Genomic DNA, 27,829 nt, shown 5'->3' with positions numbered 1-27,829 from the left:
GAATAATCTGAATTATGCTCAGCATTAACAAACCGGAACAAACTGTGGTATGGCTCAGTAAACACATTTGAGTGACAGAGGTACAATTATTTTTTTTACTCCACATGTAGAAAGGTTAACAGTAACCCTTGACCTGTAAAGAAATAAGTAGAAGCAGCCATCAGTTCTTGTATCCAGCCTGCAAAGCGGAATGAAACCACTTCCTCAGTTTACAAATAAGTGTTTTATCAGAAGAATGCACATTACTTGTGTTTCTTTCCCTAACAGGACCAGTGGTCAGGGATGATGGGAATTGTAGTCCCAAACATCTGGAGGGCCGGAGTTTGCCTGTGCCTGCTTTAGCAAGTTGTAGAACGCAAGAGAGAGACATACCATTTCTCAATTTTTGCAGGCTTCCTGAAACTTGGAACAGTGCTGCAGTTTTAACACCAGCTTTTCACTAAGGAAATAAGGTTCCTCATGGCTGTGATGAAAACTTTTCAACAAATGTTTTTGGGGAGTGCAGACAGCGATGTCCCATTAGGATTGGCAGGTAGCCAACAGTATGTAGGGCCAATGACAAGCAGAGCCCACCAATTCTAGTCTTGCCTCCCTTCTCATCCTTGCTGGGTTCTAGAAGGGAAACGGTGAGACTAAGAAGGAAGTTGACAGCCAGGGCCATCCCTTGGATTGGCTGTAAGAAAGAAGGCAGGTAGGCCTGAGGAATCAAGACTGCGGTTGGTGGGGCAGTTCCCCATTTGCCCTAATGGACTGGCCTCCCCAGGGTATAGAATTGGTGGTGAGTGAGAAGGGGGTCACTGACCTTTGTGCCTCATTACCATGAATTATTGGAGCAGTGCCGGTGCAAAAATATGCCAGTGAAATGCCATAGTGTGGTCAGAATAAGGGATTCTGGAAAGCAAGTGGGCGAGGGGAAAGGTTAAGTGGCTTCTTTGAGAAGAAGGGCAGGAAAGAAATCTAATAAATCAATTTATCCTTTCAGCAGGATGCCTCTTCAGCTATTCCTGTGCAATCCTCCGCTTTCTCTCCATTTGTTAAACTGAGGAATACTGCAAAGTAACTTGTGCTCTTTTTGCTTTCTTTTCCGCAGTTTATTAGGGAACAGTTTCTTCATGCTGACATTGCAGTTTATAAACTACTTGCCAATTTATAAACTAGTGTCTAAGTAAGCAAACAGTCATTCATTCTCTGCATGAGAGCATATGTTCAGTTGACAGTTATGTTTTTCTTTTCAGTGGATTTGATGGAAATAAAGGAAATCCGACCAGGAAAAAACTCAAAGGATTTTGAGCGGGGGAAAGCAGCACGGCAAAAAGATGACGTTTGTTTTACTATTTTCTATGGTACTCAGTTTGTTCTCAACACCTTAAGCTTAGCAGGTAAATGTGTTTTCTTTGGATTTCTCTTTTTATGATCAGGGATGAAAACACCACCTCTTCCATGTTGTCTTTAGTTTATCCTCTTAATCCATATTCTCAAATGTAACCGAGTTTTAAAAGTTCTTTTCTGTTCCATTCACCTCTCCTTCTACTCTGTTTTCTCTTCTCTGTGTGTACTTCTCCATGTCTTATAAGATGAAGTAGCCTTGCAAATAAGTACCAAAAACGCTGCATACACTTAGTTAGGTTGTGTTTTGTGAATTAATATATGCCAGTGCTTGGCCCTTAGCTCTGACAAGTTTCTTCCTTGGAAAGCAGCCTGGCTCACTTCAAGGCTTGATTAAAAGCTGAGTGGTTAAAACTAAGAAAATGGAAGTACTCTTACTGAATGTGGTAGGCAGCTGTTGAGCATCTTCATTTCAAGGTTAAGTGTTTTCTTTCACTGGTACAAACTTGTTTTGTCTAATGCCAGCATAGCATCAACAAATAAATAATGTTGTGGGCATTTCCCCCCGAATTTTTACTGTTTTGATTAGCACAAGTCAAACACAGTGTATTACTGAGAAGTTTTAAATGACCAGGGTAGGTTGTTGAGGAAGGGGTTAAATAGATAACTCAGATTATCCAGAGCTTTAAAAAACATACTTAATTTCTTATTCTGATTTAACCTTATATTTAATCTATCTGAGACTCTGTGGACACATCCTATATAACAACACTAATGTCTGTGCACAGTATTTGGGTGACTAGGAAGGGAGCATGTCATCCTAGAATATTGCAGACTATCAAGAAGTCTGAGAATGTACACACCATGCTCTGATGTTTAGAAGTTATGTTCATTTCAAGGGATATGTGGAATATTGAGGAAGCAGAAAGCACATATGCATTAACTCTGTGCTACAGAATGAAAATCATTTGCATATATCCATAATTATTCCTTCTGAAGCTTTAAAAATCCTAACTTTTAGTGCCATTCTTTTTTAAAGGGATGCCTTTTTGGTGAGATTTTACTATTTCTTGCTAGCTTTCAGGTGCATGCAGACAGTTTCTTTCAGCATTATGGGTTTGCATTATAAAGCAGTGCAGTTGAAAAAGTTCAACCTGCCTTCTTCCTGATTGAGTGTTCCTTCACATACCATTTAATTTTGCAGCTGACTCAAAGGATGATGCTGACAAATGGCTGTGTGGCTTGAATATCTTGCATCAAGAAGCAGTGAATGCTTCCACTCCAGCAATTACAGAGAGGTATGTGGAAGGAACCATTTCCCATTTTTCTTATGATAGGAATTTAAGAGTTTAGGAATTCAATTAATTCCACAGGGTAAGAAAAGCAGTAACAACTTCTTAATGTGCTACGCCATGTGTGCTGTACTTGGTACTGAAGAATGCTAAATTATTTTAGGAACATAGGAAGCTCCAGGGTCTCAGATTGGAACCTTTCTCAGCCTGACCTGGGATGCCAGAGATTGAACTTCGGGTCTTCTGCACTCCAAACAGGCATTGTATTATAGCCCCTCCCACTGGAACATAGAGTATTATTTGGGGATTGCTACCAACTCTATGATTCCATGAATTAGCCTTTTGGACAAATTGACATGGGATAGCAGGAATTGTAACTAGTGGACTTGCACCAAGAGCATTTTGTACTTTAAATTTGGGGCTGGCTGCACAGTGACAAACCTGTGCGTTCTTCTGATCTACAGTCTGTCACATCTCCCTGATTAACGTACTTGCATAGTGTAAGTGTACGTTTTAGCACTGAAAACCTTCTGGCGTACACCTAGAAATAAAATAATTAAAGCTCACATAGAGACTTGGACTTGAGACAGTGAGCAATAGGTTTGTGGAGCTCTCATTTTTCTTGAAGTGGTAAATATAGTTTTTGGAGGGTGATTTGGATTGGGCCCAGGGAAGGGGAGTTAATCCCTTTTCCCTGTCTCTTTTTCTGTTTCAAACTGTCTCTCTGAATATGCTCTCTGGGGGTGACACAGAGAGAAAACATGGGGGGTGGGGTGGAATTTTGACCTCCAATGCAGCCCTGATCTAAATCCTGATGTAAATCCCTGTCATTCACCTGGTTCACACATCATGTCAAGCGTACTGAAAATAAACTATGGTTTAACATGAATGAGTAATGTGCTTCTCCATGCCAGGAAACAAGGTATGGTCTTTGGGTTTATTTCCCTCCAGGCAAGTCATAAATGGTAAGGCAAGAACATACTTCGGCTTGTGCTCATAATGATGGCTTGTTTCCTGGCAGCAGTGGAGGAGCAAAGCGCCTGTTCTGGCAGCACACTGCTTATTCACACAAACCATTGTTTATTTTAACTATGTTTAAATGTTACATGTGAACCAGGTCATTGGCATCATGCGTAATATTTGCAGTATTGTTTCTTACATGGCATGAGTTGGTTTTCCTTGTTAGCACCTCTTTTGTACAAAGAGGAGAAGAGCAGAAAGAGGGCTGGAAGACCCATGTAAATAGGAAGAAGTAATTTAAATTGCTGCTGTTATTTGTTTGTTTTTCTCCAACTCCTGCAAATGAAAAACTGATAACAGAATGAAGAGGCAATTCTGCTTCCTTTTATCTGCACTGAAGCCAAAATTGCTGAATGAGTTTGTTTAGTTCTTCATAAAACTTACCAGTGCTGTGTCTTATGTGTTTCTTATAGCTGGCTCAGAAAACTGATTTACTCTGTGGATCAGTCCAGAAGAAACAGGTAAAACTGCTGTCTTCAGTGTCTGCATTGTTTGTGCTTGGGTCTGTCTTCGTTTGCGACTTTTTAATTGGGATATCAGTACAGTGGTACCTCGGGTTACATACGCTTCAGGTTACATACATTCAGGTTACAGACTCTGCTAAGCCAGAAATATTACCTTGGGTTAAGAACTTTGCTTCAGGATGAGAACAGAAATTGTGCAGCGGTGGCGCAACAGCAGCAGGAGGCCCCATTAGCTAAAGTGGTGCTTCAGGTTAAGAACAGACCTCCAAAACGAATTAAGTTCTTAACCCAAGGTATTACTGTACAGTAATATATATGTAGGCATGCATATTGAACTCTTACAGAAATCAGGCCTGAATAGTGGTGTGGTTGCTCTTGAGCAAATCCATAGTTGATTATTGCATCCTGTTTTTGCAGCCTGCACCAAAGATGGGTGGTGGTGTGATCTGAAAGTCTCCCATCATATGAGGAGTAGTTTTCCTGATTGTGTATAGTCTTCTTTAGATGTTCCTTTTGAATGTATGAAAGGCAAGCAGCAACACTTGTAGTGAGGACCCCCCATTCTGAAAACTCTACACCAGGCATAGGCAAACTCTGCCCTCCAGATATTTTGGGACTACAACTCCCATCATCCCTAGCTAACAGGACCAGTGGTCAGGGATGATGGGAATTGTAGTCTCAAAAAAAGTGGAGGGCCGAGTTTGCCTATGCCTGCCCTACATGCTAGTAAGGCAGCCCCTGCAGACTACCTCCTGTAATGCATTGGCTGGGAAAGGTGCCTGGTTGTCATCAAGGGAGTTTCACTTGCCCATTCACCCATTCAGAGTGAACATCTGAAGAGGGTTTACATTGTTAAAGCCTAAGGGCATATATGTACCACAGACTTTAAATTGGTTTAGTAGTAATTTCATATTCCAAGGAAACTAGTGGTGGTGGACTAGGAATTTCCAGCAAGATTCTTGGCACCTCCACACACTGCAATTTTCCGATTGTGGTGTAGGAGTCATGATGATAATTAAACTGATATAAAACCAATGTATGTTTATAATGAAGGCAAAATTTACTGTTATTGTGGCCTGCAATGGTTATCCAGGTGGCAAGTTGGTGGAAGTCTTGCAAAGGGGCTCATGCAAATTTGGAACAGACATAGAAGGATGGGAAGGGACTGAAAATGCACATGAGAAGTTTGGTTTGGACATCTTAAGTAAGGCAGACTGGGGGATGTTGCCATAAATTAGTGTTCAGTGATGTTTGGGAAGAGAAGCCGAAATATTGGACCAGCAGTGGAATCATGATCTACCAAATAGCTGACACAGTTTGTCCATGCTTGATCAACAAAGAGTACTGCAGCACCTTTACCGATGGATAGGTTACTTTATGCCATAATTAGGGCTCACCCAGATGTCCCTTTGTGCTGCACTTTCTAGGCATAGGTCTGCACTTTGAAGCTCCATGTCCAAGCGGGCTTTTTTTGGTCCTGGTGCTTTCCCTGGGAAAACCCATGTTTTACCACTGAATCAGAGCAAATGGCCCAGGGAAGTGCCAGGACCAAAACAAAACCAAAAAACCACTACCACTTGGACATAGAGCTTTAAAATACGGACCTATGCCTAGAAATGTGGCAGAAAATGAAGTCTGGATGAGCCCTCAGTCTCTAAGTCCTTAAGATGCAGTAAGACTTGTTTTGCTGCAAGAGATTAATACAACTACCCCTCTGGAAGTTGTAAATGATTGATCAATGCATCTCAGTGCATGTAGCTTCTGTTAGTAGTATGTGGCAGCAACAGGATCAGGTTATTCAGCAAGAGAATTTTTATGACTAAGGTTGAATTTTTCTCTCGGAAGAAGGGCAAAGTGCCAACTGCAGCCTGTTTATTTGATGGCAGCTGTGCTGGCACCTGTGTTTAGATATAAAACACCACAATAAGGAAGGGTTGTGATGCATGGGAGATCCTTGGAGCAGCAGAGCCTTTGCAGTTGCCATAAATGTGCCCTATCTGACCTTAAATCCTTTTTGCTGTGTTTTGCTCACAACATGGAACAGCAACACAGCTGCTGTTATCCCAAGATTAAGGAAGAGAGAACTGGTAGCATTGCTTTTTGGGCTCCAAATTTAGCAGGGAAAAACATGAACTTGGTTTGAACCCTCAGAATCCTGATAGTTGATCAGGAGGTGCATGCTTAGCAAGTGTAAAATCCTAAGTTCAGACCTTGGCGTGTCCATTTAAATGATCTCTTAGTAGTGGGTCTGAGAAGGATTTTTGGCCAAGACTTGGGGGAGCTGCTGTCAGTCAGTATTGGGCTAATTGGACCAGTATTCAAATTCAGTATTGTGATGTGCAGGAGATCTTTAGTGGAACAAATCTTATGCAAGCTACATTAAGTGTTGGGAAAGTGGAAATATGCATATGTAGTGTCTATTCCCCCCCCCCCCGATTATTTTTAACATTTCACTCTCTTGCCCTTTTGAGTTGATAGGAGACTGAATATGGAAAAGCAGAGGTAACTGAGAGGGTAATGTGAGGGCTTACTTAGAATTCAAAGGCCACTTCCTTTTCAACATTAAAGTTGTATTCAGACTAAGCTGAATGCAGTGTCAAAGTCCACCTACCTTAAATTAAAATTCAGCAAGTGTATAATGGAATTATATTGACAGGAAATATCTCAGACACAAAGTCAGAGAGTAGTACAGGCACCAACACTGAGCTCTCTGATTGCTGAAATCTGGTTTCTAAGACACATCTTACACATTTTGATGATGATGATGATAATTTTTTATACCCTGCCCATCCAACTGGGTTTCCCCAGCCACTCTGGGTGGCTTACAGCATATCTAAAAACATAAAAAAGCAAGCATTTTTTTAAAATCAACAACCCCCAATACAGGGTTGCCTTCAGATGTCTTCTAAAAATGTAATTCATTATCTCCTTGACATCTGAAGGTAGGGCGTTCCACAGGGAGGGTGCCACTACCAATTGCTTTTCTCTGCAATCATGAGATCTAGCCACAAATTCCTATAATTAAATATTAAAGAAGCTTCAAACACCCCTAGTTCTTGAATCCCTAGATTAGGGACTTGCTGGGAAAGGCAGGGAGCCAAAGTTGTCTGGTTCTGTGTTTTGAGAGTACTTTAAGACCTGCATTTTACAGTTGCATAGTCATTGTACTGTTTCTCTGACACTGGCACCATTCAAATGTCACAAATAAACCATAGTTAATGGTTTGCTGTGAATGCATTGATCTTGCCCCATTTGCTCCTCCCTGGTACTGTGCAGGAGCGACAAGCACAATCTCTTGCTGAATGTTGCAACTGAATTAGTGATGGTGGTCTAAACAAGCCATGACCAGAACAAACCTTGGCTACAGATTGTGATTTGTTTGGCGCTAAACTGACCATGAGCTCCAGTTCTGGCATAGTGCTAAGCCAGGGGTTGTCGTTTGTTTCTCCTGCACACTACTGTGGTGGTTAAAATCTAGGAAGATCAACCTCATTTTGATAAACCATTGAATGTGGTGTGTAGACTGTGCTAATAGCAATTTAGTTTTAGTCAAGTCTACAGAGTGCTCCGTCTCCATTTTTTGGTAAATGGGGTTTTCAAAGGGTAGTTGGTACAAGTTGTATATGTAGAATACTTCCAGGGTGGAAGTTTTTTGGCAGGATAAGTCTGAAATCAAAGCAGCATGCCATTAAAATGTTATGGTATATCAAAAGGAGGACTAGTGTCAGTGAGAGATTTGTAAATGAGTAACACGAGTCTTTCCTGCTTACTACGGACTCCTTTGTTATAATTTCTGTTCCAACATCTAGCTGTGTGAGATCAAGGCTAGTTTCATCAGTAAAGTAAAGCCCTATGTTGCTTAGGGTGGCAAAAACATTGCAGTTTAAGTATGAACTTCGGACTTGAGGCAGCTCCCTTTACTATGTCATACACATTCCTGCTTTGAAAAAGTTATGTTAATCTAAGCTTCAAGCTAATGAATTAATTGCTGCAGAGGTGACATTTTAAAGGTTTTTCTGTTGACTGTTTTTTCAACCCAAAGCACCCAAGCTGACTTCCCACAGGGTGGAGCCCACTGATCTGAACAAATTCATAATGCTCTGCAATAACGTTTTAATTTTTAAAAAAGGTTAGAAAAGTTGCACACTTTTTTCACACTTGTTTGACCTTGAGGCTGATGCATTATACCAAATCTGAGAATTGGTTCATCTTGCTTAGTAGTTTCTACTCTGGCAGCAGAATATCAAGGTCTGTGTCTGATTCTTTCAGCTGGAGATGCAAAGGGTTGAACCAGAGACCTTTTTCTGCCATTTTCTGTCATTTAAGTTGCATGTTGGTGAAATACAAGGCTTGGTGCTATGCAGTTTGGCTACAAGAACATTGCTGTTCATCTCTCTACTTGTTCTCTGACTTTCAGCATCAGCCTTCGAGAGCTGAAGACTGTTCTCCCATCGGTAAACTTCAAAGTGAGCAGTGTGAAGTTCCTGAAAGATAAGTTTGCAGTAAGTATATGCTGATCCTATATTTGTGCTCAGGTGTGTATAGCATATATATAAATATATATATACTGCATCATCCATATTATTTTATAGTTGATGTGGCTCCAAAGTAATTGTTGTTACATTTGTAGCAACATCAAAAGGTAAAAACCTTGCCCCATTGCTCTGATAATATTCTTCCCAACTCTAATGCTGGATACAGATTACTCTTTTCCAAACTAGAATACAAGAGGGGGGATCTCTGAAAATTTCTGAGGGCTATTTCCTCATTGTGGCCCTTTTTTGGAGAAGGGGAAATGAGGATGAACTTCCTTAGATTCCAGATGTGTAATCCTTTGGATTATTTCTGTGTCAATGCGGGCAGCCCTCCCATTGCTCCTGAAAGGAAGTCTGCGGGAGAATTGGACTTCAAGGAAACATACAGCAGAATGCTTGTCTCCAGGGCCCAATTCCCTCTCCCTTGCTGATTGCTTCATTGCCCCAGTGGAAAACAGTTAGTGTCTGTGCACTGCCCCCCTGTTGCTCGGGATATTTGCTGGTGGTATGAGGGAAATGGATATACTTGCAGTTTGGGGAGTAGTGGAACGGATGTATTTATCTACCAAGCTAGAGGCTCTGCTTCCAGTTGCTTCCATTGCTCTGCTTCCAGTTTTATCACCAGCAGAACTTTTATGTATACTCTGGCTTTGGAAAAAAGAACTATATATTTCACGTTTTCAGTCCCATTTGTTTACTACTTTAAAATGTCTGTGTACCTTTTCCCTTCATTATATTATAGTTCAAGAGAGGTTATAGTTAAAGGGTTAATTGTGTTTGCTATGTAGCGTTATCAGCACAGTGGTACCTCGGGTTACAGACGCTTCAGGTTAGACTCCGCTAACCCAGAAATAGTGCTTCAGGTTAAGAACTTTGCTTCAGGATGAGAACAGAAATCACGACATGGCGGCAGTGGGAGGCCCCATTAGCTAAAGTGGTACCTCAGGTTAAGAACAGTTTCAGGTTAAGAACGGACTTCCAGAACGAATTAAGTTCTTAACCCGAGGTACTACTGTATATATTAAGGATGGGGAACCTCTGGCTCTCCAGATATTTTTGGGCATCAACTTCCATCAGTCTCAGCCAGCAAAGTCAGGAATGATAGAACCTGTAGTCCATTGACATCTGGCCTGGTGTAAATGGTGCTCTTAAGGATAAGCACCCTGACCCAATGGTTCCTCCTTTATCTTTCCATATTCAGATTGTGGAACATTTACTAAGATCAACGCCAATGATTTTCAGAGTGCAGCTTTTCTTTTTATTAGGCAGGGGGAAAGGTCAATGTTTTATAGAAAAAGAGCTTGAAAAGACCAGAAAATCCAGTATGAGATGCTTTCTCTGTTTAAATTGTTATACATTGCATACAATTACATTTCTCTTGGTTCCTAATCTACAAAATTAAAACAGTTGAATTCATTTATAATGTTTTGAGATTTGTGTTTTATATGGATACAGCCTTTGGAGAAAACTAAACTTGGTGTCATTGCTTGTTCCCCTTCCTCCTTACAGGAAATAAAAGCTGTTAAAGAAGAACTTAGCTTTGAGCAATTTCATCTGTTCTACAAGAAAATAATGTTTGAGCAACAGAAATTGGTAAAGCTCTTATCCCACATTACTTCCCCTTTAGTTATCATGCTGTGTTGTAACTTGAATACAATACTTTCCTAGAATGCAGGCTTTCCCTGTCCCATCACATACAAGCATGTTGTGTTAGTTCCTTTCTTTCAGTTTTGAAGATTGAGAAGCGTAGTTGTCTCTTTAAGAGGAGAAAATCTGTACTATCTTGAGAGAATAGGGAAGGGTGAATGTGTTTTGCAGAATTAGGAAGTACCTGAATGAAGAAACTTCTACTTGAATGAGCAAGTTTACATGCTTTGTTTGTCATTGTTTCCTTCCCCAGATTCTTGATGAGTTCAAGAAGGATTCCACTATGTTTCTTCTAGGGTGAGATGTCTTCTCATGCAGCTTTGTCCACATTTGTGCTTTAAGTTATTGGATATGAAGCTTGTTGGGATGTGATGACAATGCTAATAATAATAATCATAATGATAATTTTATTATTTATACCCCACCCAGCACTAAAAACTCCCCGATTCAGGGCTGCCTTCAGATGCCTTCTAAAAGTTATGTAGTTCTTTATCTCCTTGACATCTGAAGGCAAGGTATTCCACAGGGAGGGCACCACTACCAAGAAGTGATTGTTTTTCATAATATATTAAGCAGCGAGCTACGATTATGAGTGGGTGGGTGGGTTTACTGTATCACTCATAAACTGTAACAATAATTTCATCACCGGTCTGCAAATGAAAAATAACTCCTGTGTGAAGTTTGACATTTTATTTTCATTTGACAGTCTTTTGTAAATGACCTGAGGATGTTTTTGTCAAGGATTAGTAAATGCCCATAAGAACAGTACACAGAAGCTGTTAGTAATATCTCGCTAAAGGGAACCATGATTAGCATTAATTTTGGTACAGATGTTTGAGTACCATGCCATAATGAATACCAAAAAAAGGAAGGGAGGGAGGGAGTGGGAAATTCCAGATTACTTTCAATCTCTTACTCTTAGTTAACAGACTGAGAAATACTGTACCTCTACCAAGCCAATGACTACAGTTGTATTTTGTAGATGAAGTAGTTTGTGTATAAATGAGATTTCCTAATCTAATCAAGATTAGACTCATTAATCAGCGTACCACAGTACTCTGTGCCATTGTTGTGTGCTTCAAGAATAGCATAACTACTCTTTTTCAATTTCTTAATTAGATAAACAATTCTTAGTTCATATTTGCATATGTTGCTACAGAGCCCAGTTTGTTAGTTTTCATGGAGACTGCTTTTTTGAGTCCTGCATCCTGTATGTTAAGATCATGTAGGTACAGTAGGTTCAGGTAGATATAGCTAGTATTCAGTGCTTTAACCGGTTTTTATAATACTAGTATATTTAAATTAATATTGTTGAATAAAGACAGCAAACATAATTTCAAATCCTCAGTGACTGGGATTATTTATCAGTTTCATTTTCCTAATTATGTTTCCTCAAAGGATAGAATTCTCTTATTTGCTATGGCATGGTCTCATATTTTGGTTGTGTTGTTTTGCTGATGTTCTTTTTTATAATTGCTCTTTTCCTTTCCCTTCTCTTGCAGAAACACAGATCGCCCGGATGCTTCAGCAGTGCACTTGCACGACTTTCAGAGATTTTTGCTACATGAACAGCAGGTGAGATGATTCAAAAAATCATAATCAGCAAGATGAAAAGAAAAGATGCATGAGTGTAATATAGTGATACAGCGTGGTTTGAGGGAAAGGCTGCAGGGCACCAGTAGAGCATCTGTTCTGCATACAGGCAGCCCGAGGTTTAATCCCTTCCATCTCCAGATAGGGCCGAGAATGTACTCTTTCTGAAACCCCTGAGAACTGCTGCCAGTCAATATGGACATTTTTACAGAGCTGGGTAAATCAATGGTCTGACTCATTATAAAGCAGCTTCCTGTGTTCCTATGCTTAACAGGGCATTTCTATCTTCTTCATTCAGGGAGACCCTCTAGAATGGTGTAAGATGTGGCTTTGGAGGCCACAGACAGGAATGAGCAGAAATCAGGGTCACACATGAATGAAACTTGTGTCAGGGGCTCACTGGATCTCACCTGATGATGCCTCAAATTTGCACATAGAAGTAGCTATGAATTTACAGAATCAGATAATTTGTTGTTGTTGTGCATGGTGTTATGTAGAAAATAAAAGGTGGTGCTAATATCTGATAGTAAGGTAAAGGTAAAGGTACCCCTGCCCGTACGGGCCAGTCTTGACAGACTCTGGGGTTGTGCGCCCATCTCACTTAAGAGACCAGGGGCCAGCGCTGTCCGGAGACACTTCCGGGTCACGTGGCCAGCTTGACATCGCTGCTCTGGCGAGCCAGAGCCGCACACGGAAACGCCGTTTACCTTCCCGCTGGTAAGCGGTCCCTATTTATCTACTTGCACCCGGAGGTGCTTTCGAACTGCTAGGTTGGCAGGCGCTGGGACCGAGCAGCGGGAGCGCACCCCGCCGCAGGGATTCAAACCGCCGACCTTTCGATCGGCAAGCCCTAGGCACTGAGGCTTTAACCCACAGCGCCACCTGCGTCCCTGCTAATATCTGATAGCCTTCATCAAATATTTGAAGGCTAGATGATGGAGCAGATTTGTTTTCTGTTGCTCCAGAGGATGGAACCCAAACTAATGGGTTCACATGGCCATGTGTTTGGATAACATGGAAGACGTTACTGCAGCCAATCACCTCGCTTAAATAAGCCACACAACATTGCTCCACAACTGGGAGGAGTTGAGCTTTCAGTGTGGCAGCATATATGCTCTGGAATGGGCTCTCTGCCTATTAACATTAGGCAGACATCCTCATTGTGTTTTTTAAAAAATGCTTGCTAAAAGCTGCTATTACGCTGATTTTATTTGCTTTAAGTAAAGGATGGGGAACCTGTGGCTCTCCAGATACTGTTGGACTCCAACTCCCATCCACCCCAGCCACCATGGGGAATGATCAGTGGTGGAATTTATAGTCCAGCAACTTCTGGTTCTGCACGGGATCCCCCTCCCTGTTTGAGGTTTCCCATCAGCTGCTGTAAGAGCTTTCAGTCCCCTGCAACTGTAGACAAAACCTATCTAATGCCAGCTCATTTCTATTGTGGTGGTCTGTGCCTGAAAAGAAACACACACATTAATTACTTGAATCAACGATGGAGATATATGGAGATATATTTTTAGTACACTTGTATACTCTTGAATTTTCAGGAATCTTGGGCACAGGATCTTAATAAAGTAAGAGAACGGATGTCTAAATTTGTAGATGACACTATGAGAGAAACGGATGAACCCTTTCTGTATGTTGATGAGGTAAGTTATTTATTTTATTTTCAACATTTCTACATAAGCAAAAAAGGAGCCCTGTCTAATTCAGTATCCTATTTCCCCAAATGATTAACCAGATGCCTCTGGAAAGGCGATCAGTAGGGCATGTGCAGGCAAGCACCGTCTTGCAACCAGGAGGTAGTAGCCCTTAATAGACTTGGAGTTACAGGTAGGTAGCCGTGTTGGTTTGCTGTAGTCAAAACAAAATACAAAAAAATTCTTCCAGTAGCACCTTAGAGACCAACTTAAGTTTGTTATTGGTATGAGCTTTTGTGTGCATGTATCTGAAGAAGTGTGCATGCACATGAAAGCTCATACCAATAACGAACCTAGTTGGTCTCTAAGGCGCTACTAGAAGAAATTTTTTTATTTTGTTTAGACTTGGAGTGTGTATAATCCTATTTTCAAATTCACCTAAGAGCCCAATCGTACACACCCCCTCCCATGTTGATGCCTGGGAATTGGAATTAGGAGATGGCCTTATTGCAGCTATGCTGCTGGAGAGGAGTGCTGCTGGCTTGGAGGGCTCTGCTGGTTGGGGTTCCCCCACCAGCAGTAGCTAGAGGACAGCTACATAATGTGGTGTTTTGTAGCAGGGTCAGACCAGACCACTTTAGTTCCACTGGATCCAAAGCATAGTGGAGGTGGTCTAACAGCAACAACAAAAGGGGTTGGAAGCCTCCATTTTCTACCCTGTCCTTCACAAGCCAGTAGGGCAATGGATGTGGTTCAAGTGAGTTGGCTTCCACCATCACAGCTTGTGGCAGTGAATTCAATAGTTTAATTTGTACTCTTTAACTCTAATACTCTTTCCAGAGTCTCTTAACAATTAAAATAATCAAAACCATAACAAATTGGAAGTAATAACTTGATTAAAACAATAAAGCAACAACCCATACCAGTAAGATAAAACAATATCAAAACATCTAAAAAAAACCCTGGCCAATGAGAAGTCTTCGCCTGGCATTGATAAGGCAACAAGAGGTGGCACCAGGCAAGTCTCTCTTAGGAACACAATTCCAAATACTGATCCATACAAGAGGCATGTCCTTTTTTACTGCTGATCACCCTCTCTCTCCTCTTCTTCAACAACAGCAAATCCCATAACCAAGGCAGGAAAAGGTGCGGATGCCACGGCTGTGATCCATCTTAGGTTGCGGGTCCTAACCAACTAGTTGAAAACTAATTGTTTTGATTTATTTTCTGTTTCACATTGTGCTATGATTCTAGTTGGGGAGATCGGTCATTTGGTTTTGTCCTTTTTAAAAATTGAAACTCACTTATATTTCCCTCTCTCTTTGTTTGTCTTAGTTCCTTACTTACCTTTTTTCAAAAGAAAACAGCATATGGGATGACAAATACGACTCAATAGATCCTCAGGACATGAATAACCCTTTGTCCCACTACTGGATATCTTCTTCACATAATACGTAAGTTACTAAATATATATATATATATATATTCATCATCCTTCATAAAATGGCAAATGTGCAGTTCCTTTTAACATAATCCTTTATGACCTAGGTACCTCACAGGAGACCAGCTTCGTAGTGAATCTTCTCCAGAAGCTTACATAAGATGTCTCCGAATGGGGTGCCGATGTATTGAATGTGAGTAACCTGTTTTCCATACTTCCCCCAGAATTCCAGATGTAGGAATTTGAACTGTACCTGTTATTAGGAGAAAGGGACAATTACAAGAGGATCTTGTGGAACCCCATTACATTCTAGCTTTGTACCTCTACATTTTAGTTTGGCGTCTCCTCATTTTTTCTTGTCACCTTAGTTAAAGTAATCAGGGGGCTTCAGTGTTCATATCAGCCGTTGTTTCACTTTTTTAGTTTAAGGTACCAGAGAAACTGCTGCAAGTGATCCTCATGTTGGCCAATAAGAAACCACATAAAAGTTGGGGATCAAATAAAGAAAATGCCAAGGAAGCACAAAGGCAGCTGCAGAAGTTGGTCTGGAGCTTCCAGTCTCTGCATCTGCCTTTTGTTCTTTCAGTAAAGACAAACAAACAGTTTTCTCCCTTTTCAAATCAGAGTTCCACAGGCACTTTCTCTTGCAAAATATTTCTCCAGTTCATAGCAGCAGCAGTAGAGAAGCAGACATCATTTCCCTCTTAGGTACTTTGCATTCTTCTTCCTTGCTGTCTGAATTGCTGAGTTGTCTTTAAACTTTGTGGTCCTTAAGCTAAGGTTACCACATTTTTTTCAACTTCAGAGTATTTTGTATGGGGACTGATTTGTAAATCCGGGGACTGTCCCTGGGAAACAGGGATGTCTGGTAACCTTACCTTAAGCATGGCTACCTTTTTCTCTGTCTATGGGATCAAGCACTCCAAAGCTCTGGAAACAGAATGTTGTCAGTTGAACATCACACTTTTTATGTTTCCTTCATTGCCTACACTAGTGGATTGCTGGGATGGTCCTGATGGGAAGCCTATCATTTATCATGGATGGACAAGGACAACAAAGATAAAATTTGATGACGTTGTGCAAGCCATCAAGGAACATGCATTTGTCACATCCGAGTAGGTTTCCATTACTTTTTTAAATGAAAATATTTCCTAAGAATAAAATATTAAATTATGACAGTTTAGGTGATATTTCTTTAAAATCCGCCATTATGATATTATGGCTGTTTGAGGTCATTTTAATATGAATAGAATAATAGAATTGTAGAGCTGGAAGGGAACCAAAGGGACATCTGGGTCCAAGCCCCTGGTACAGCTGTGTTATATTACTAGAACCTTTTAATGTATTGGTCCAGTATTGGGGACAGGCAGGTGCTAGGTGGGTTGAAAGGAGAGTGATGAATTGACAGTGTGTTGGCTTTGCTCAGCCTGGGTCGTACTGAGATGCATGTATAATAGTAGTAATAGTAGTAGTAGTAGTATACTGTATAAATAATATAAGAGCAACCAGCTTAGATGGCTTTAAAAGAGGATAAGGCGGTATCAGTTTCTTCTGAGATTGCTATATGGAAACTCAGTGTCCAGAATTGGCTTGTCACTGATAAGCAGTTGCTGGGTATTCAGAAGCTTCAGTGCCTCTGTGCTCTGTTTATGAATTTCCCAGAGGCATGTGGCTGGCCACTATGGGAGGAAGGATGCTAGGTTAGATGGGCTCATGGTCTGATTAGATAGAGCTCTTACCTGAAATTGACTTCTTCCCCTTGCCTTTGTTTCTTTTGCCCAAGGTACCCAGTGGTTTTGTCAATTGAGGAGCATTGCAATGTGGAGCAGCAGCGTTACATTGCCAAAGTGTTTAAGGAAGTACTTGGGGATCAGCTTTTAACAAAGCCCATCGAAGCTAGTGCTGATCAGCTGCCATCACCAACTCAGCTGAAAGAGAGGTTCATCATTAAGGCAAGTTGCATCTACTGAAGAAAATGTGCTAGGGGGATGCTGGTGTCTCCCTCCTGTCCTCCGACAGAAGATAGCAGCTTCCTGCACTTTGCACCTGGCACTGAAACACACAATCAAAAATACATAAAGTTTTCTGGAGAAAGCCTTGTATATTTTCCAACCCTAGTATGAGAGGCTAGCTCAGGCTTCCTCAACCTCGGCCCTCCAGATGTTTTTGGCCTACAACTGCTATGATCCCTAGCTAGCAGGACCAGTGGTCAGGGATGGTGGAAATTGTAGTCTCAAAACATCTGGAGGGCCAAGGTTGAGGAAGCCTGGACTAGCTGATTAGGATGCACTGTCTATTCTGGTTCTCCACCAGCTGTGTGGACTGGTAGCAGCTAACTAAGATTGAAGCATCCTGCACATCTGTATTGAAACAGCTGCAACTACTTTTAAGCATATAAATATTCATTTGAAGTGCTGTTTGCCTAGCACATGAGAGGCACTGGACAAAGGGAAACATCACGAAGTCAGAAGGCAGCTTTTTTCCAGAATGAGAGCAAGCGTTTGTTAAGAGGGTGGGGGACTCCTCTCATTTTGTACATCTAATAATATTAAACAATACATCTGTGAGAAATGTTTCCAACCAAAACAGCCAGTGTACATGTTGACAGGAATGCATTGCTCCTTAACAAATCCTGGAAATGCAATGTGTTTCAATGAAAGCCACAGAGGAAGTTCAGCTTTTTGAATTTGCACGCTTTAGGCTTGAGCTGCTTTCCTTTAATAAATGGAGGTGTTTTATAAACGAAGCATGATTTGCACACTCAGCCTACAGCATTCCCCATCGTGGCAAACAAAGTAACCTGGAGAAACTGCATATCTGCTTTTTATGCGACAAATGAATTTGTGTGCAAGGAGGGGAAGCCCCCAAATTGTATACATTTCATTAACCCCTCCCACCTCCAAGTTGCTGCCTGAGTAGTTGGTGGCTTAAAAAAAAATTATTCAGAAGTTATGAATCAGTTTTAAGACTGGTTCATTTACTAAACTTTACAGGTCTGTTCTGTGTATGCAGAGTGATCTCTGACCACAGGCTGACGGTTTGCAGTGATAAACAAAGAGAGAAAACAGTGGTGCATCCAAGTTGGTACGGAAGTTTACATCAGATATTTGTAGCCCCCTCACGCAGGATGTGCTCTTAGGTTGTCAAAGCAGAAAGAAAGCCCAGCTAAGAGATGCCAGAGAAATCCCCCAATGTCTTCCTATTTCATAGCTGCTCTCTTCATTTTTTATTAGCATAAAAAACTGGGGCCAAAAGGTGACGTAGATGTGAACACAGAAGACAAGAAAGAGGAAAAAAAGCAACAAGGAGAGCTCTACATGTGGGACACCATAGACCAGGTAAAATTTTTTTGTTTTGCTTCTATTTTATGGCACAGAATTTCACAGGTGACTGAAATAAATCCTACAGAGTTGTACTTGAAGAGGGAAAAGAATGCTGTTCGCATATTGCTGTAATCTTACAGTGCTTTTGTACAGTATTATAACAGTTATTTTGTGTTCTAGAAATGGACTCGCCATTATTGTGCTGTAGCGAATGAAAAGCTCTCATTCAGTGATGATATAGAGCAGAATACTGAAGAAGAACCATCAAAGGTATTAAAACCATACATTTGTTTCTGTTTTCTGTGATGTTAAAGGCATAGTAGAGTCATAAGTATTCATAATTTGAGAACTGCGTTTCATTGCTGTGCTTAGGTTTTAGAGAGCATAACGTAGGGATATGACATCACTCATATGTGGCATACAGGATGGAGTAGCAAAATTCCAGGAACCTCGCAATCTCTGGGTGAAGCTCAGTAATAAACTATATGACCTGTTGCGTCACTTACAAAATAAACCTAAGAGATAATGTTTCCCCGTTCTTCTTTTACTTCTTTGAAGTATAAAAGCAGCCTTTGACTCTTACTGCTTGATCAGGGTTAAGAGATTTAAGTATAGAGGTTAGCACATGCTTGCTAAATTAGTTTTTGTTTTAAACAGACACTTGGGCTGCCTAGGAAGCTTATGGCAATGGTGAACCAGACACATGCTTCATTCTCCAGCTTCTTAGCCACTTCACTTTACTGGATGCATTAAAAAAAACCTTATGAGTCCATACTTTACAAGAGAGTGAGGATCAAATTCTTTATATTATCCCATGGTGTAGATTGTGTCCTTTAAAGGGACTGCTGCACCTCCTACGTTAAAAGAGGTGATCATCAGCAACATGTGGAGCCAAATGGCACCCCTTCCTTTCTCTTGGCAAGTGCTTTTCCAAGCGCACCCCCCCCATCTCAATTTGGAGCACTGCTGCTTCAGATAAAACTTTATGCTTTCTGATGAGCCCTACAAGAGTCGAGCTCAGTGTTAGCTTTATAGGGGAATGGCAAACTCGATGTTAACAAATGGAAATTATCCCCTTTTATACTGTAGGAAGTGAAGCGTGCTGAACTGCACTATGGTGAGAAATGGTTCCATGGAAAAATGAAAGAGGGGAGAAATACTGCTGAGAAGCTGCTCCAGGAATATTGTGCTGAAATGGGTGGCAAGGATGGAACATTCTTAGTGAGGGAGAGTGAAGCTTTCCCTAATGACTACACACTGTCATTCTGGTAACAGATAATTTCTTTCCTTTTGACTTCTTCTTAATGCTTTAGCAGTTTGCCATTTTCCTGGTTTTTCTACAGGAATAGCATTTTGAGATATACTTATAGGAGGACACTCACTCAAGCAAAGGAGAGAGGAAGGCTTTCATAATTATCCCTTCAAACTTCTGAGGTTTTAAGGTGCAACAAGGAGGGGGGCATCTGAAGGTATGCTCCTGTCCCACCAGCTGATGGGCAGTAGGACTGTGCCTCCAAGCCCCCCTCATTTTTCTCCTTCAAACCTAATGATGAATCCTGGTTTACACATCTGTTATATTTATGGAATGTTACATTTTCACATGAGCTAATTGATTTGCTGAACTCTGCAGGTAAACATACTGAGCAAATGGACTTCGTGCTTTTGACTAACATTTCCTGTTTCCAGTGCCAAAATCTGTGCACCATAATGTCAGTTTCTGGCACGCTATGATTTACATGCCATAAATTCTTAGTCTGAATATTGATCAGTCCCTATTTCCTCTCAATCTTCCTTCCCACTCCTCTTGGTTCACAAGCTGAATAAATAGCAAGAAACTAGAGGCAAGCGTATGGATGTGTTGGCTTTAGAAAACTAACTGTTCATTCTTGTCCATGTTTCCCAGGAGATCAGGTAGAGTCCAGCACTGTCATATCCGTTCCTCAATTGATGGAGATACCGTAAAATATTTCCTGACAGACAACCTCACCTTTGATAGTGTCTGTGATCTAGTTCAGCATTACAGAGAAGCACACTTGCGGTGTGCCGAATTCGAACTACGTTTGACTGATGCTGTGCCTAACCCCAACCCTCATGAATCTAAGAAGTACGTATGGCCAAAACAAAATTGTAGGGGGGAGTGAAATGCTATTTTTAATGCTGAAGCTTACTGCTTGTCACATTTACTGTGGATTATGGGGAATTTGATTTAAAACAAAAGCAAAAAACTGGCTTAAGCAACAATGGTTTAGCAGTTTTGCATTGAATATGTGCTTTGACTTGAACAGTCCGGAAAGGGAGAATATTAAGCCTGTTGGAAAATCAAGAGCTCCCAGATAGAAGACCAAGGCAGGCTGAGGAGATTTTAGTTATGTGGGATGCTCTTGCTGAGTCCCTTCTCTTCTCTTTCTGCTTTTAAATGACACCCAAGTGTTTTTTTTTTATAATTCTTATTGTTTTGCTATGAGCTGGAATGGTGGTTGGAAACTGCCATTCAAGGAGCACATCTAGACCATTTGTATCACAGGATATCCTGCTCATTTCGTGCTTGCTTTTATTACATTGGTACAGCTCGTTACAGTCTGTGTTCCAGTGTTAAACATTGATTTCCTTTTGCAAGTGTTGGTATGTGTTGGCTTATTCTGGAGTAACTAGGCCAGCCTGCCAGATATGTGGACACTCATGCCTGCCAAGAGCTTTCTTCCTCACAGAACCCAACTGAAATGCACTTTGAATTAGCACCTGCAATGTAATCAATGGCAGTTGGGAGGAGAATTAGACTTACCCTGCCCAAGCACCTCTGTGCTCTAAAGGTGCGGTTTAAATCCAAACCATGCCTGGTAATGGGCAGTTACAGTGAGCCCCTTTGAAGTTGTTTCCTGGCATCATAATGATGTCGGGTAAATTACGAGTGGGTGGCTCTGCCCACCTGTTGAAGTTGGCTCCCGGACCTGTCGACTGGATGCAGTTCCCCACCCCCGCTGCGTTCAGGTGCAAACCAAGGAGGAACTACCACAAGATGTTGTCTTATATCTATTTTTACTTATAAAATTGGGGTACAAGATTGATAGCGATGGTAGGATCCTTCTCCCTGCCCCCCAAAGAAATACACTGCTGTTGTCCGTCAATAAAAACTCACCATGTGTTGTTATTGCTCTATTAGTTGTTAGGACGACCTTCTGCTTCCTGCATCCACATGCATGTTCTTTTCCAGACTCCAAATTGTCTCATTTGGGCTTCATGTGCAATGTGAAAGTGACAGAAACAAATGCTGTCAGCATTTAGCAGTAACTTGCTATTTATTTCTTTTATAACAGGGACAAAGTCTATACATCACTGAGCATCTGATGTCTGAAATCACAATTTTATCACTGATTTAATGGCTTTTATCTTAATGACCCAATTTTATCATTGAGTTAATGGGAATATGTCAAGCTCTGAAAGCACCTCTCTTCCTGTTTTTGTAGTTGGTACTACAGTAACCTGAGCAGAGGAGAAGCAGAGGATATGCTGATGCGAATTCCTAGAGACGGAGCCTTTTTGATAAGGAAGAGGGACGAACCCAATTCCTATGCCATGACTTTCAGGTGAGACACAAACTTCGTAATTACGACCTGACCTGACATGCATGATCTGCAGGTCGGACCTCAAAGCTATTTGTTGCAAGGACCAGAGGGGAGTACGTAGTCCAGGTCTGACACAAGTTAAGGTGTGTAACAGTGAATGGGTATCGGAGGGGCCAGAAGCAGGTAAGTGGACAAAGCAGGTAGATGGCTACATTCCATAAAGCAGAGGCCCGAGGAAAGCAAAGAGATGCAAGACACAGGAAACTCTGGGGCAGAAACTCCATCAGATAAGAAACTTGGAGAGTCAAGCCTGAAGGAACAGAGATAAGGCCAGGTTACCTGGTTCAGCTGGACTAATGGGTGGCGGTTCTCCACTCTGTTCACTATCTGTGCTAGTACTACAGTGCAGGAAAGACCTAGCTAAGAGCTGCTTACTCTGCATGGCACAAATTAAGACCCTATGGCCATACTGGCAAAGTAGGGGGTTGGAAGATGGGTGGGGGTGGGTGGTGTAGGGGCTGACTAGGTGGGAATGGGGAAGGAGTGGATTAAATGCAATAATTTCGGAGCTTGTAATGCTCATACTGCAAGCCCCTGAGATGTGCATTTCTGAACCAGGAAATTCAAGGATCTCCCCCCGCCCCCCCAATCTGTCTCTAGATAGCCAAATCACTCCTGCAAGAGCTTACCTAAATAGGAGGAAAATGAAAATGCCACTTCAAAGCTTAAGGGCTGATAATATGATATGGTTGTTGTTGTTGTTTTGTCTTTTTCTAAAGCTTGCTCTTCACTGTTTAATCCCACAGAGCTGAGGGGAAAGTGAAGCACTGCCGAATCAAACGAGAAGGCCGCCTCTTTGTCATGGGAACATCTGCTTATTTTGAGAGTTTAGTGGAACTGGTGAACTACTATGAGAAGCACCCGTTGTATAGGAAAATGAAATTGCGCTATCCTGTGACGGAGGAGCTGCTGGAGCGCTACAGCACGGCAAGCATTTTACCTTTTTAACCAAAGCGCCAGAGCTTTGCATAGAATGCTGGGTGGCTTTCAGGGATTTATTGCGGTAGGAGTATATTTCTCCCTCCACCCACAAGAGGTCATCCTAAAGGCAGTTTTAGCCTGCTGAGCATTTTGGGATTTTCAATATTATCCATGGTACCTCGGCCCCTTGCCCATCCCAGGCAGCATATAAAGCAGAACCAATTGGGCTTCAGCACTGGAACGTACCTTCAGGTACCTTCAGAATGTTCTCCAGACCAATATTTAATGCTCTGGGAAGATCATTGCTTTTTAGCTATGGATAATGGGATCCAAGGGGGTGAAGTAGGAATTCCTTAAAATTAATAAATAGAAAACCAGGGATTTTGCCTACCTGGGATTTGAAACCAGCTTCGCATTCTGATTAAGAGATCATAATATTTTATGCTGGTGTATGCCCTAAATATTTTGCTGTAGCTTTTAGTCCTGTCTACCCTAGTAACATGCAAGAAGGCCTAGTTAGCTAGTAGTTCTCTCTTTTGACCAGTGTGTCTGGCCAATTGCAAGTCAATGATTCCAAATGTCTACCTACAGGCTACAGTTTTTGTTTTGGAATGGAAGATGAATATATTAAATCAATCTGCTCTCCAGATTTTGGACTATAACTTCAATTGCCTCAGCCAGCATTTTTGTCATAAGTCCTTAATTTATTCTTTTCCATGCAGAAAGCAGAGGCACATAATTTAAATTCTCTTTGCCAATGAGTTCAACGATAAAATAATAGTAATTATTTCCCCCCTAGGTCTTAAAAAATATATACTGCTAATAATAAAAAATAATGTTATTATTTATATGCTGCTCATCTGACTGGGTTGCCCCAGCCACTCTGGGCAGCTCCCAACAGAATATGAAAAACACAATAAACATGTTGTAAATCACTATGAAAGCATCAATTTCTAGTTTTAATATGAAAAACCAGGCAGAAACCTTTGCCAAAATCCTACTGACACTTTTTTTGAAATCCCCAAAGCTATGATAGGGTGGGGAAATCACAAAACTCTGCTCAATTGCTAGAAGTATATTTGGACAGTGTAATTTCTTATGTTAGCACATTAACTAAAAAGCTTTGAGTTACTTTTTTCTAGCTGTGCAATTTACTTTCTTTCCTTTTTCAATCTTAGGAGAAAGATCCTAGCTCATTATATGAAGTGAAGGCATATGTGGAACCTGGTGAAATAACACCTTCTGTGGTATGTTAAAGTTTTGCTCAAACTTACTCTTGATCTGAAAGAAAAGAACAGCTGACAGATCCTTTATCTTAATTTCCTGTTTAGAGAATTGAAAGGACTGGTTGTAGGTAAAGGAGTATTTGGAGGGCAGGAAAGTGTGTGTGTGTGTGTGTGTGTGTGTGAGAGAGAGAGAGAGAGAGAGAGAGAGAGAGAAGAGAGAGAGAGAGAGAGAGAGAGAGAGAGAGAGAGAGAGAGAGAGACTGAGACTGACTATGATAACTTAGCCTTTGCCAAACCTATAGGCTACAGCTCCCATCAGCACCTGCCAGCAAAATGTCTGGAGGGCAAAGACTGACTTAACCATTGCTTCTGGATTGTATTCCAGTGTTTGTGGTTGTTCTCCCAAATTCACTTTGACCTAAAGCTCCTTTCCATTTGTTTCTCTTGAAGCCACAGAGAACTGTTAAAGCCTTGTACGACTACCAAGCGAAAAGAGACGATGAGCTGACTTTTTGCCGAGGGGCTTTAATTCATAATGTCTCAAAAGAAGTTGGTGGCTGGTAAGAAGGCAGCTTTTATATTTTTGCTATAAGTTGGTGATGTTTTCTGTAGACCAAGCTGTGTCTCAACCATAGATTTCACTACGTGGCTTTGAGCATTTTTTTAAAAAATGTGAACCTCTCTATAATACCTCATTTGGATATGCTGTCTCAAATTTGATTAGTACATGTTTCTCTCTCCTTCTCTTTCTCTCTCAGGTGGAAAGGCGATTATGGGTACAAAGTTCAGCACTACTTTCCAGCCAATTACGTGGAAGACATGTCCTCTGATAACACGGAAGATCTTGAGAATCAGGTAGGAAGATACTTGTTATCTATATTCTGGAGTTTATGATATTCACAAAATCCATTCAGTTATTCCAAAAAAAGTGGTAATGCATTCAGACCCTTCTGTGTGTAAGGTTGCCTTTCTGGATGCTGCCCCACATGCGTACAGAGATGCAGCATTGTGGACAGAGGGTGGGACAGAGGGTGATGTGCACACGAACAGAAAGTTGGGCTTAGTAGCTCTTTAACACTTCTCTGTATGAAGAATGTGTATTGTCAGCTTTGAGATTCTTGGCATGTGCCAATTTCTCCCTATTTCTAAAGTGGTGACAGTCATGTGGAATATTTATTTTCTTACGATTCACATGCCAGTAATAATAATGATAATACTAATCATTTTTTAATTTATATCCCACCCATCTTACTGGGTTTTCCCATCCTCTCTGGGCAGCTTACAACATATATAAAAACACACCAAAACATCAAACATTAAAAAACAAAATAATCCTATACAAGCAACAAACCAACCAAAAAATCAATAGAAACCAATAACAACAATAATAAACAGTTTACAGTTATACCCAAATTAAAATAGCTGCTAACCCCAACTAAACATTTAACCAACACCAACTTGACCAAAACAAAACTGGAACCAAAATTTGAACCATTTAAAACATTTTAGCCAGTTGTCCCAACCCAAGAGTTGTTCCAGCGTAGGAACAGTGCCCGATTACGTATAAGCTAAACAAGCTATAGCTTAGGGCCCCACTCTTTGGGGCCCTCCCAAAAAATTAAAGGAAAAAACCCCTGGATGTACATTTCAAAAATATAAGATAAAAAAGAAATAAAACCTACATACAGTTAGAGCTTAATAATTTCACTATTAATATACTTCTGAGGGCAATGAAACAATCTTTGAGACGGCTAGAGCGCCGGTGGCGGATAACTCATTCCGAATCTGATCGGACACAGGTTAGAGCTCAACGTCGAGCCTACCAAGTGGCGATAGCGACGGCGAAGAAGAATTTCTTCACCGCCTCTATTGCATCTGCAGAAAACAGCAGCAGGAGACTCTTTCAGGTGGTTCACAATTTAGCGGAACCACCTGTAACATCGGGGCCCAGTACGGGCCACATGTTCTCCTGCAATGATTTTGCAAAGTTTTTTGCAGATAAAACCGCTCAGATTCGGGAAGAAGTAGACTCCACCGTGGGAGCAGGGCCAGGGCGGGAGAGTGCTAGAGTTCTGTCTAGTCAAGTTGAGTGGGATCAATTCCAATCTGTTACCTCCGAGGATGTGGACAGGCTGCTTGGACGAGTGAAACCAACCACCTGTCTCCTGGATCCTTGCCCATCCTGGCTTATAAAAGCTAGCCGGGAAGGACTGGGCGATGGGCTTCGTGGGGTGGTGAATGCTTCCCTCCGTGAGGGAGCCTTCCCAGACCCGCTGAAAGAGGCAGTTATTAAACCGCTTCTTAAAAAACCATCTTTAGATGCGGCCACAATGGCCAACTATCGCCCAGTCTCAAATCTTCCATTCTTGGGCAAGGTGATAGAGCGAGCGGTTGCCGAACAACTCCAGGCACGCCTGGAAGAAGCGGACCATTTGGATCCCTTCCAGTCGGGATTCAGGCCTCATCATGGGACTGAAACTGCCTTGGTCGCACTGGTTGATGATCTCCGGCGGGCTAGGGACAAAGGTGAGAGCTGTTTCCTAGTTCTGCTGGATCTCTCAGCGGCGTTTGATACCATCGACCATAACATCCTTCTGGACCGTCTTGAGGGGCTGGGAGCTGGGGGCACTGTCCTACAGTGGTTCCGCTCCTTCCTCCTGGGCCGTGTTCAGAAAGTGGTGGTGGGGGATGAGTGTTCAGACCCCTGGGCTCTCATTTGTGGGGTGCCTCAGGGTTCTGTCCTCTCCCCCATGCTTTTCAACATCTACATGCAGCCGCTGGGAGAGATCATCAGGAGGTTTGGGCTGGGTGTTCATCAGTATGCAGATGATACCCAGCTCTACCTCTCTTTTAAATCAGAACCAGTGAGGGCAGTGAAGGTCCTGTGTGAGTGTCTGGAGGCGGTTGGAGGATGGATGGCGGCTAACAGATTGAGGTTGAATCCTGACAAGACAGAAGTACTGTTTCTGGGGGACAGGAGGCGGGCAGGTGTGGAGGATTCCCTGGTCCTGAATGGGGTAACTGTGCCCCTGAAGGACCAGGTGCGCAGCCTGGGAGTCATTTTGGACTCACAGCTGTCCATGGAGGCACAGGTCAAATCTGTGTCCAGGGCAGCTGTTTACCAGCTCCATCTGGTACGTAGGCTGAGACCCTATCTGCCTGCGGACTGTCTCGCCAGAGTGGTGCATGCTCAAGTTATCTCCCGCTTGGACTACTGCAATGCACTCTACGTGGGGCTACCTTTGAAGGTGACTCGGAAACTACAACTAATCCAGAATGCGGCAGCTAGACTGGTGACTGGGAGCGGCCGCCGAGACCATATAACACCGGTCTTGAAAGACCTACATTGGCTCCCAGTATGTTTCCGAGCACAATTCAAAGTGTTGGTGCTGACCTTTAAAGCCCTAAACGGCCTCGGTCCAGTATACCTGAAGGAGCGTCTCCACCCCCATCATTCTGCCTGGACGCTGAGGTCCAGCGCCGAGGGCCTTCTGGCGGTTCCCTCATTGCGAGAAGCAAAGCTACAGGGAACCAGGCAGAGGGCCTTCTCGGTAGTGGCGCCCACCCTGTGGAACGCCCTTCCAGCAGATGTCAAAGCGATAAACAACTACCTGACATTCAGAAGATATCTTAAGGCAGCCCTGTTCAGGGAAGTTTTTAACGTGTGATTTTACTGTATTTTGGTTTTTATGGAAGCCGCCCAGAGTGGCTGGGAAGGCCCAGCCAGATGGGCGGGATATAAATAATAAATTATTATTATTATTATTATTCTTAA

At 41.9% G+C, this 27,829-nt stretch overlaps 1 protein-coding gene across 3 annotated transcripts in view; it reads left to right on the top strand.

Moving 5' to 3' along the window:
- Window positions 1-27,829, top strand: part of PLCG2 (phospholipase C gamma 2) — a 66,017-nt gene that overhangs the window by 23,048 nt on the left and 15,140 nt on the right. For all 3 annotated transcript variants that reach the window (XR_013842076.1, XM_079989324.1, XM_079989323.1), the window contains exons 3-23: window positions 1,236-1,379; window positions 2,531-2,624; window positions 4,052-4,099; window positions 8,520-8,604; window positions 10,147-10,230; window positions 10,538-10,581; window positions 11,787-11,859; window positions 13,428-13,529; window positions 14,856-14,974; window positions 15,069-15,154; window positions 15,956-16,076; window positions 16,745-16,913; window positions 18,195-18,299; window positions 18,465-18,554; window positions 19,374-19,552; window positions 20,188-20,388; window positions 21,749-21,868; window positions 22,654-22,834; window positions 24,007-24,075; window positions 24,505-24,614; window positions 24,813-24,909. Coding sequence is in view for 2 of the 3 variants with exons in the window: in XM_079989324.1 (XP_079845450.1) it covers window positions 1,236-1,379; window positions 2,531-2,624; window positions 4,052-4,099; window positions 8,520-8,604; window positions 10,147-10,230; window positions 10,538-10,581; window positions 11,787-11,859; window positions 13,428-13,529; window positions 14,856-14,974; window positions 15,069-15,154; window positions 15,956-16,076; window positions 16,745-16,913; window positions 18,195-18,299; window positions 18,465-18,554; window positions 19,374-19,552; window positions 20,188-20,388; window positions 21,749-21,868; window positions 22,654-22,834; window positions 24,007-24,075; window positions 24,505-24,614; window positions 24,813-24,909 (2,321 nt within the window). In the remaining variant the exon portion in view is untranslated. The remainder of the gene's footprint in view (window positions 1-1,235; window positions 1,380-2,530; window positions 2,625-4,051; window positions 4,100-8,519; window positions 8,605-10,146; window positions 10,231-10,537; window positions 10,582-11,786; window positions 11,860-13,427; window positions 13,530-14,855; window positions 14,975-15,068; window positions 15,155-15,955; window positions 16,077-16,744; window positions 16,914-18,194; window positions 18,300-18,464; window positions 18,555-19,373; window positions 19,553-20,187; window positions 20,389-21,748; window positions 21,869-22,653; window positions 22,835-24,006; window positions 24,076-24,504; window positions 24,615-24,812; window positions 24,910-27,829) is intronic.

Source organism: Podarcis cretensis, assembly GCF_951804945.1.
Source record: "Podarcis cretensis genome assembly, chromosome: 8".
Taxonomy (NCBI): domain Eukaryota; kingdom Metazoa; phylum Chordata; class Lepidosauria; order Squamata; family Lacertidae; genus Podarcis; species Podarcis cretensis.
This window is presented reverse-complemented; position numbering and strand designations above follow the sequence as displayed.